The 10,186-nt window shown below is 55.8% G+C and overlaps 1 protein-coding gene across 1 annotated transcript; it reads left to right on the forward strand.

Annotated features, from left to right (window-relative positions):
- Positions 1 to 1,526: 1,526 nt before the first annotated feature.
- OVOL1 (ovo like transcriptional repressor 1) lies at positions 1,527 to 5,026 on the forward strand. The gene is made up of 3 exons (XM_021715679.1): positions 1,527 to 1,747; positions 3,729 to 3,918; positions 4,542 to 5,026. Exons 1-3 carry the CDS (start codon positions 1,616 to 1,618, stop codon positions 4,835 to 4,837), a joined length of 618 nt encoding a protein of 205 aa, XP_021571354.1. The 5' UTR covers positions 1,527 to 1,615; the 3' UTR covers positions 4,838 to 5,026.
- The last annotated feature ends 5,160 nt before the right edge of the window (positions 5,027 to 10,186 follow it).

Below are 10,186 nucleotides of genomic sequence, written 5' to 3' on the forward strand. Positions count from 1 at the left end.
CAGAGGGCAGGCGCTGGTGAATCAACGCCCAGAATGAGGTGGCTCATTAAAGGCCCCCGGACAGACGGACGCCAGTGCCTGCAGGACAGGTTCTGGGCGGCAGCAGGCACATTCTTCGCCTCTCAGGCCTTTGTTGTGTTTTGAGGGGGCGAGGACCCGGGCCTCTCCCGAAACTTCGGTGCTCTCATATGCTCCCTTGCTCCGTGATCACGTTCCCCTGCTTGCCCCCACGGGCCCATCCTCCTGGGAGAGGAGGTGAGGCAGCAGCCCTCCTGCCCGGGCAAGCCCGCTCTCCGCCCCACCAGCTGTGGGGCAGAGGTTTGCAAAGGGCCTCGCTCATGGTTCCCAAATCCTAAGTCCGCCTCCCTCACCCCGCTCTCTGAAGCTCACTTATCCTCTCTGTCCCTGACTCCTCTTGATTTTTCCTTCTGAAGCTTGGAGCACGTCCCTAGCTTGTCGCTTTGTTGGGGGGTTTTGGTAGAGATGGGGTCTTGCTGTGTTGCCCAGGCTGGTCTCAAACTCCCGGCCCTCAAGTGATCCTCCTGCCTTGGCCTCCCAAAGTGCTGGGGTTACAGGCGTGAGCAACCACACTCTGCCCCCTTATAGGTTTTAAGTACAAGAGTTTAGACTCTCTGGAAGAAAAATACTGACTAAATTGAACCATCAGACCGTTGGCCCAGCTCTGCTGGCTTGGAGACCTGTCTCCTGTGGCCCTCAAGAGCATGGCTCTCCTTGTTCTTCTAGTCAGGACTAGGGCTGAAGCCAAGCCTCCCGGCCCGTTCGGTATGAGGTGTCAGCCATGGGGAGCGGCCGCGTCAAAGGGCTGCCAGGTATCGGTGTTGCCGCCACTGCCCGAGGGAGCCTAGCCCCACAGCGCCACAGCGAGCGGTCCAGGCTGTGGGGGAGGGTTGCGTAACCCCGGGCAGGCAGCCGAGACTGTTAGGCCGCATCCACCTGCTCCTCCCTGACCCCCTCCCTGCTCCACCCACCTGGCCTGTTTGCCTGCAGAGCTGGGCCCACCCGGCCCAGAGGAGGCGGGGGCAGCCAGGACCACCTGAACCCCAGGGGCAGCAGCTAAGTCCACCTGGGGAAGAGGCCGGGCGTGGCCCATGCCACCAGAGCCCCTCTGGGGTAAGGCTGTGCTCCAAGCACCCAGGGCCTCCACTGGTGGGTGACTTTGTCCCCGCAGGAGTGGACACAGCAAGGATCCAGAGGGACCGTCCAAGGTGGGGCAGGCAGGCAACTCTGGAGGGATAATTGGCAGGGCAGTTTGGTCCTCCCAGTTCCGCTAAGACACAAATTACTCAGCGGGCAGTGGCGCTTGGCTGGCGTCACCTGCAATTACCTTAATAGGGCGGGAGGGAGGTGCCGCGCGCGATGGGCTGGGGGCAGCCGTGTTCTGCCACATGCCTGCATGGGGAGGGACAGAAGCTCCGAATTCCAGCCATCCCACTGCTGGGGAAGCTTCCAGAAATCCCCTGAATCCTCTTTTCTCTACCAAGCCCCTCACCTGGCCGTTCTCTCCACAGTCAGCCTGGGCTTCTGCCCCCCACCACCCTACCGGGAGCCGGAACCCTCCGTAGCCGAACCTCCTTCCTGCCCCCTGGCTTTGGACATGAGCCTTCGGGACTCCGGCTATAGTGTGGCCCCTGGGCCCTGCGTGGTGGCCCAGTTGCCCTCTGAAGACATGGGCCACTTGACAGACCCCCAGAGCCGAGACCACGGCTTCCTGCGCACCAAGATGAAGGTAACAGTCCTCACACTGTCTCTGAGGGTCGGGGCACGTGTGTAGACCTGTGTCCAGCCCACGAGACTTGGCACACATGAGACCTGGGCCAAGGTTTCTGTAGCTGAGTGAAGTTCGCTAGGGCAGAGATGGGTGAGGGAGAGGCCCGTCTAAGGTTCTTTGGGGTCCATGTCCACGGGTCGTCCCATTGGGTTTCTGTCCACAGCAGCAAGGGGACCCACAGAGAGCCCCCTCTTCCCACAAGCCCCGGGCTAAGCGGGTGGAGTGAGCCTGGTTCAGCTCCTCTCCCAGGCTCCTGCCTGTGCCCTGTTGCGAGTGAGGTCTAGAGTCTGGCACGGTGGTTAACGGTTCCCTGAGGCTTCTGCCCGGCGATCACCTCGCCCAAGCTTGCTGTTTCCAGCCCCCGTCAGCATCCAGGCCTCGCATCAAGGGCATGGCCTGGACAGCCACCCCCCCACACACACACATTCAGCAGCACACGCAGTGAGGAGAACACGAGGCAGTGGAAATGTCACAGCTTCCAAGGAGCGCACAGGCAGGGCTGTCCTGGCGGGGCGTGCACTCCAGAAAGCTCCAGGATCTGGAAGCATCTGCCTACACGGTCTAGCAGAAAGGCAGTCCTCAGAGCAGAAAGACCAGAGAAAACTGGAGGGGGCGCTGGGCCTGCCTTGTCCACCTGCAGAGGCCAAGTGTGGGTTGTAACTGGAAGAGAACAACCAAGATCCAGGCCTGTGATTGGCCGGAGTCCCGAATTCCCTCTTGGGCCCTTCCCTACCCCTCGGGCCCTGTGGGCAGAGAGAGCACGAAGAGAGAACAGAGGGGACTGGACAGGTCCTCCTGAGCTGGAGGGAGGAATCCTGACCCCAAAGGTCTTGACTAGCCAGCTACAGGGGACTTTCCCAGGTACCAAAAGCATGACAGAATGAGGGACACTGTATGAGGAGTTCCCGGGGTGATGCGTGCCCGGGGTCTCAGGAGAAGTTGCCAGGGACAGGACCACCCATGGAGCAAAGCCACCTCTGGAATGTCAGCAGAGGCAGAGCACTGAGACCATTTCACCCTGGCTGGTGGCATCCAGGGTTTGTTTCAGAAAATCCAAGCTGGGCCCTGAGTGACAGTGTGGTGCTCGTCTCTCCACTTCTGCATAAACGTGAAGTTTTCCATAACTGAAAACATCCAAAGGGTCCTCACAATGGCAAAGTGGTTCAAACCATGCCTCGCAGACCTGGCTCAAGCAGAACTGGGGAGCTGGACAGGCCTGTGGGTACTCCAGGCTCCCAGCAGTGTGTCGGCCTGGAGAGCTGGCCACATGGGCATTTTCCCTGTCCCAAGGGGCTGAACAAGAAAGAATAAGCAGATACCACAGAGGCAGATTTGGCCTCAGTTCAGGGAGAACTTTCTGATGATGCGCTGCCTAGTAATGAAACATGCTGGCCGGGCTCGGTGGCTCAGCCTGTAATCCCAGCACTTTGGGAGGTTGAGGCGAGTGGATTGCCTGAGCCTGCGGGTTCGAGACCTGCCTAGGCAACTTGGCGAGACCTCATCTCTACAATAAATCAAAAATTAGCTGGGTGTAGTTGTGCATGCCTGTAGTTCTGGCTACTTGGAAGGCTGAGGCGGAAGGATCGCTGGAGCCCAGCAGCCTGACACTGGGGTGGCTGTGAATGGGCCACTGAACTCCAGCCTGGGCAACAGAGTGAGACTGCAACTCAAAAAAAAAAAAAGGACACAGATGCTTCTGTAGGAGGTTAAGTTGCCCCTCCCTAGAGATGGTGAAGGAGGCCTGTGTCAACCTTGACAGGGACTAGTGACCCAGAGGTTCCTTCTACTCTCTGGGCAGATGGCACAGAGCTGTGACCTCAGAGGGTGGGCACCGCTTTCCTCAGGGGCACCAGGGCTGGCTGGCACCTGTGTCCCCCAATCTGCCAGGCTGTAGCCCCTTCTTCTGGATGTCTGTCACAAGTACTGTCCTCGCCCACAGGTGACCCTGGGAGACAGCCCCAGCGGAGACCTTTTCACCTGTCATATCTGCCAGAAGGCCTTCACATACCAACGCATGCTGAATCGCCACATGAAATGCCACAACGATATCAAGCGTCACCTCTGCACATACTGTGGGAAGGGCTTCAATGACACCTTTGACCTCAAGAGACACGTCCGAACCCACACTGGTGAGTGGAAGCCCAGGGATGGAGCCAGGAGCACACCGGACCTGCCAGGCTGAGGTCATATGGGAAGGTTCTAGCACCCCCACTCTCCCTCAGTATTGGGCAGCCCAGGAGGGGGGTCATGGAGCTCAGAGCAGAACCCTCTTGAGTTGTCAATTAGGAATTTTCAGGCCGGGCATGGTGGCTCAAGCCTATAATCCCAACACTTTGGGAGACCAAGGCAAGAGGATACCCTGAGCCCAGGGGTTCGAGACCAGCCTGGGCAACTTGGTGAGACCTCATCTCTGCAATAAATTAAAAAAAAAAATTAGCGGGGCTTGGTGGTGTGCGCCTTTAGTTTCGGCTACTTGGAAGGCTGAGGCGAGAGGATCACCTGAGCCTGGCGGGTCGAGGCTGCGGTGGCCGTGAGCGAGCCACTGCGCTCCAGCCTGGGCAACAGAGTGAGACTCCAACTCAAAAAAAAATTTAGGAATTTTCATCCAAGAGTCACTTGGGACACTGGTGTCGGACAGGCCTCCGTCCATCCCTCGGCTCTGGTATCAGGTGTCCTGTCCTGTGTGTCAGGAAGCTGCTGGCTTCCTGGGTCCCTGTCCAGTCTCTGATGCTGGGCCCTGTCCCTCCTGCAGGTGTGCGGCCCTACAAGTGCAGCCTGTGTGACAAGGCCTTCACCCAGCGCTGCTCCCTGGAGTCTCACCTCAAGAAGATCCACGGTGTGCAGCAGAAATATGCCTACAAAGAGCGGCGGGCCAAGCTGTATGTGTGCGAAGAGTGTGGCTGCACGTCTGAGAGCCAGGAGGGCCACGTCCTGCACCTGAAGGAACACCACCCCGACAGCCCGCTGCTGCGCAAGACCTCCAAGAAGGTGGCCGTGGCCCTGCAGAACACTGTCACTTCCCTGCTGCAGGGCGGCCCCCACCTCTGAGAGGCACGAGCCCCGAGCGTGCTCCAGGAGGCCCTGAGAGGGTCCAGGTTCGCCTCCCTGCTGCCCAGCCAGGCCACCCTCTTACTGAACACTTGTCTGAACACTTGTGATCAAGACTGGAGTCCCTGTGCCTTGGTCTCCCCCTCAGGCACGCATGCTCAGTCAGGCCGGGCAATGACCTCTGCTCATTTCTGCCGTTCTGTCTTAAGGGCAGAGGCTGCCCTGAGCCTGGAACGATGTGCATGTTTCTGGAGAAGGGATGAGACCAAGGCATCCTTCAATGAAAAGCAGTTGGTTGCCTCTGGAGACAGGCAGTTGCCCTGGCAACAGGACTTCCTCCCCAGAGGAGGGGGAGACAGGACACTAGGCTCTGAGCACAGGGCAGGGGCCGCAGGTCCTGGTGGACAGAGAGTCAAGTGCCCTGGCAAAGAGCACCCTGCAAGCAACTGCAGTCGGGGACTGGCAGCCCACCCACCCGACAGGGCTTCTGATGCTCAGGGTTCCGGGGCCTCTGTCCTTCCAACGGGAGAGGTACATGTGTGCACAGCCGCGTGTGTGTGCATGACTATGTGTGCACGTGTGCTCTGTGTGTGCACTCACAGGAGGCCTTTCCACATATCACCTCATTTCTAAGAAGTCAACTGCAGGCCGGGCACGGTGGCTCACACCTGTAATCCCAGCACTTTGGGAGGCCGAGGCGAGAGGATTGACTGAGCCCATGTGTTTGAGACCAGCCCGGGCAACTTGATGAGACCTCATCTCTGCAATAAATCAAAAAATTAGCTGGGCGTGGTGGCACGCGCCTGCAGTTCCAGCTACTTGGGAGGCTGAGGTGAAAAGATCGCCTGAGCCCAGCAGGTTGAAGCTGTGGCGGCCATGAGCGTGCCACTGCACTCCAGCCTGGGCGACGGAGTGAGACTCCAACTCAAAAAAAAAAAAAGTCAACTGCAAGATACCAAGGAGGTTTTATTTCCTTTTTTTGAAGATGACAAATGTACAGATATTAATATATTTTTGGTGCCAATGGCAATGTTTTTAAGAGAGGAATGGAGCTGGCTTTTCTCCATTCCCATGTAAGTCTATTTATCCCGGACATTTCAACCTCCTCTGTGCCTTGGCTCTGGGGTGGCTGCCCCAACACACCCCTGTTCTCTGTACCTCTTGAGATGGTCACCCGAGAACCTTCCTCCAGCCCGCTTTGGCCAGGGGCCTGCTCCTTCTGGGAACAGCTAATCGCATCTTCTGTGTCCCCAGATCGTCACATATTTTCAAGGCAGGCCCCAGGTTGCCTGGAGTCCCCGCCTGCATCCTGATGGCGGGCTGCTTGTAGAATAACTCACCTCCAAGGCTTGAGAGTGTGTACCGCTGGGGCTCTAGGGACCTGCCAGCGGGGTGGTGAGTATGACACCAGTCCACTGCTCAAAGCACTAAGATAAGCACAGGGCCAGGCTAGAAGGCTGGCCCTTTTCCTTGTTGAGTGAAAGCCCTAGCACTGCAGAAAAAGAAAAAAAAAAAATGGGAAGGGTAATAACTAATACCTCAGAAACTTCCAGAGGGAGCAGAGTATTAGGTGGTTACCAATCTTACCTGTAGCCTTTTTTCTGATTTTCTCACGGCGAGGCTGGGTCTGTGTACCTGTGAAGAGGACCATCCTGGGATGATGGCTGTCTTGGCGTGGCTGGGTTTGCTGCTGATAATGGAAGAGGGGTTATGGGTCTAAAGAGGTGTGTGTGTTGGAGGTCAAAGGTTAATACAGGCAGGGACTAGAGCCCGCCTGCCAGGCAGCGAGGGAGACAAACTCCAAAGAGGGTCCATGGAACGCAGCAGGTGGGCAGCCCCTTGAAGCCAAACCCCACTCCATGCAGAAACAGCCTTGGCCTCCCCTATCCAGAAAGGTCAATGTCTGCACAGCCACCAGCTCATTTCCAGTCCCGGGCTGACCTGGGAGGAAGAAGCCTGCCTGAATGCCCTCCGAAATGTGTGTTGAGGGATTCTGAGACTCTTTTTGGGCTTTACTGTAGAGTGTCTGTCTGGGAAGCTTCTGTATTCTGAAAGGTATATAGTATATGATAACATTACCTGGAAGCTCTGTTTTTGTTTACATTTCTGTATCCTTGGGTTTACTGCCAATCTGAGGCAGGCATGAAGCTCTGTGTTGTCTGTTTTATTTTATAACCTTCCCTCAACTATTAAAAACCTGAGAACGAATGTCTCCTTTGTTTCTGAATGTTTTGTCTTATGGGCCTCTTTTTCCCCATTCAGGAAGATTAATCAAAAGAACTATCTGGCCGAGTGTGGTGGCTCAGCCTGTAATCCCAGCACTCTGGGAGGCCGAGGCAAGAGGATTGCCTGAGCCAGGGAGTTCGAGACCATCCTGGGCAACTTGGTGAGACCTCGTCTCTATAAATTAAAGAAAAAAAATTAGTCAGGCGTGATAGCATGCGTCTGTAGTTCCAACTACTTGGAAGGCTGAGATGGAAGGATCGCCTGAGCACAGCAGGTCGAGGCTGCAGTGACCGTGTGCATGTCACTGCACTCCAGCCTGGGAGACAGAGTGAGACTCCAACTCAAAAAAAAAAAAACTATCCAAATCCTTCCACCATTATGGTTATCAGTGGACCCAGGTAAAGGTAAGCAGCTAACCAGTTAGATTAAGTGACCTTGACCTTCCCAGGGTCTCGGACAGTTATTGCCTGCTGACTTCCGGTCCAGCATGTCTACTCTTGAAGTAGGGAGCACACTTCCAAGCTGCCTAGTACTCCTACACCTGGATGGTTCCATTAAGTCCAGAACTTTGGGCCCTCTGCAGTCACTCAGGATTCCAATTTTGTCCCCTCCTCCTAGCAGCCTTCCAGGGTTAGACCATAAGAGGAGACACAGTCCCCAATAATAAGGTGCAAAGTTCACGTCACTTCTGGCCAGACACCTAGGGATGGCAGTGCTCTATACCCACACACCTAGGGACGGCCACACTCTCCACATACCTGGGGATAGCCATGTTCTATCCAAGTTCCTAGGAGTGGTCACGTTCTGTCTACACATCTAAGGATGACAACCATGCTCTGTCCACATACTTAGGAGTGGCCACGCTGTGTCCATACACCTAGGGATGGCCATATCCTGTCCATGTGCCTAGGGATGGCCACACTGGGACCACACGCTTAGGGACAGTCATGCTCTGTGCCCACACACTTAGAGATGGCCACACACTCTAGGCACACACCTAGGGATGGTCACACTTTGGCCACACACCTAGGGATGGCCACTGTTGTGCCAGGCCTACTTGGAAGTGTGTTATGTGTTTGGCTCACTTGATCCAACCCCCTCTGAGATAGATGCTGTTATCAGCCCAACCCCAGCAGAGAGAAGCTGGTCCCAGCATCTCACAACTAACTGGCGGCAAAGCTGGAATGCCAGTCACCCAACTGGCTCAGGGGAGAAGCCAGGGAGGACTCAGGGAGCCCCAGGCCATTCAGACCACAAGGAACTTTAGAGGTTGCCTGGCTATCCCCGTCACTTACCTACAGTCGCAAGGGGGGTGCTGATCGCTCCGGGGCTCCTGGTCTCTGAGTCTCAGGGTTTTTCCACCATGGCCTGGCCAGATGGACGAGGGAGAGGAGGCCTAGCAGGCCTGGGCCATCAGCATCACGTTCCTGGAGGCGTGAGAAGGGTTGCCACTGGGTGCTGAGGAGAGAGGAAAACGCAGTTCTGACCTCCAAGTCTTCCTGTGGAAAGCCCAGAGGACTGAAAAGGGTCCCTAACCCTCCTCTGTCTCTAAGGAATCAGTCAGGGAGGAGGATTTCCTCCCTGTGAAAGGCCAATCCTATTCCACTGGACTACCCCAAGATATGCAGACCCATTGTGGGAACCCAGGGGATGAACTGTGGCGCCAACTTTAGAAGGAGGAATGGGCTGGGTGGGGGCGAAGGGGTCTCCCTCTGAGCTTCTGCTCTCCCTCCAACTTCGGGTGAGCTCAGGTGGAACACTGCATCCCGTGCCACTCAGCATAGCCCTTCCCTAGCAGGGTTGGGCCAGCAGTCACATTTCAAGGGTCCATGATGCTCTCCAGACTCTGCCGGATGGGGGCCATGAGGGAAGCAAGAAAGTGCTGGGCCCTCCACTTAATGGGAAGAGAGAAGAGACAACTGCAAGTCAGTACCTGGCCAGGCGTGGTGGTTCACACTGTAATCCCAGCACTTTGGGAGGTGGAGGCAAGAGGATTGCCTGAGCCCAGGGGTCCAAGACAAATGTGGGCAACTTGGCAAGAACTCGTCTTTACAATAAAAAAAAAAACAACTAACTGGGCGTGATGGCATGCACCTGTGGTACCTGCTACTTGGAAGACTGAAGCAGAAGGAATGCCTGGACCCAGCAGATCAAGGCTGTAGTGGCTGTGAGCTTGTCACTGCACTCCAGCTTGGGCAACAGTGAGACTCCAACTCAAAAAAAAGTCAGTCTCTAACTCGGGACCTGGGAAGTGGCTCACACCTGTAACTGCAATACTTTCGGAGGCCAGCATTGAAGGGTCACTTGAGCCCAGGAGTTCAAGCTTACAGTGAGCTATGATTGTGCTGCTACACGTCAGTCTGGGCGACACAGTGAGACCCAAATGGTGTGGCCAGACTACAAATACCATGGATCCCAAATGGCATCATTTGCAGACTCTTAAAAGAACAAAGACTTCCTGGCAGAGGTAGGGCTCTGGCTGGGCTGGAAGAACAGGAGGATTGGACTAGAACAGAGGATGGACAGGAAGGGAGAGGAGTGTGGCAACGCGTGGGCCGAGGGGCCTCTGTTTCCACTAACAGTTGATGCCGCTTCCTCCAGGCAGCCCCACCGCAGGCATTTCTTTGAGCCCTGCCTAGATGCCAGCAAGAACTGGTAACTAAACAAGCTTCTGAGACGGGAGAGCTGGGTGGGACCGGCCCAGACAGCCTTATCAAGGATAAAGCCCGAGTCCTGTCTTTACACCTCAGAGCAACCAAGTACAGGGTGTCAGAAACTTTACAACCACAGTAAGAGCTATTAAGATTTATACACCCTGCGTGAATGTCTTCTCTAATATTTTTATAGTGAGCACATATCATTTTTACAGTTAGAATAAAATAAAGTTATAAAACAATTTAGAGGTTTTAGTCAACTTGAAGTTCAATGCATCGATAGGAAGATGGGCTGCTTCCCCCCCCCGCCCCCTCCCCAAAAGGCTAATGTGATCTTGGACAATATCAGAAGTGTGGTGTCAACAGCCAGGTCGCCTCCCTCCACTTGGGCCAGTCACCAGAGTCAGTGGCACAGGGGACGAGAGGTGGCCTAGAATCAGGAGCCTGGGTCTGAGCCCTGCCGGTTCCC

Source organism: Carlito syrichta, unplaced genomic scaffold (assembly GCF_000164805.1).
Source record: "Carlito syrichta isolate Samal-C Ts95f unplaced genomic scaffold, Tarsius_syrichta-2.0.1 Scaffold101946, whole genome shotgun sequence".
In the NCBI taxonomy this organism is placed as follows: Eukaryota; Metazoa; Chordata; class Mammalia; order Primates; family Tarsiidae; genus Carlito; species Carlito syrichta.

What these genes read in the sequence shown, in the direction of transcription:
- OVOL1 (XM_021715679.1), top strand. Translation starts at nt 1,616, where the DNA reads ATGAGCCTTCGGGACTCCGGCTATAGTGTGGCCCCTGGGCCCTGCGTG. An exon ending in TCCTGCGCACCAAGATGAAG is followed by an intron (nt 1,748 to 3,728) that starts GTAACAGTCCTC and finishes CCTCGCCCACAG; the next exon opens with GTGACCCTGGGAGACAGCCC. An exon ending in ACACGTCCGAACCCACACTG is followed by an intron (nt 3,919 to 4,541) that starts GTGAGTGGAAGC and finishes TCCCTCCTGCAG; the next exon opens with GTGTGCGGCCCTACAAGTGC.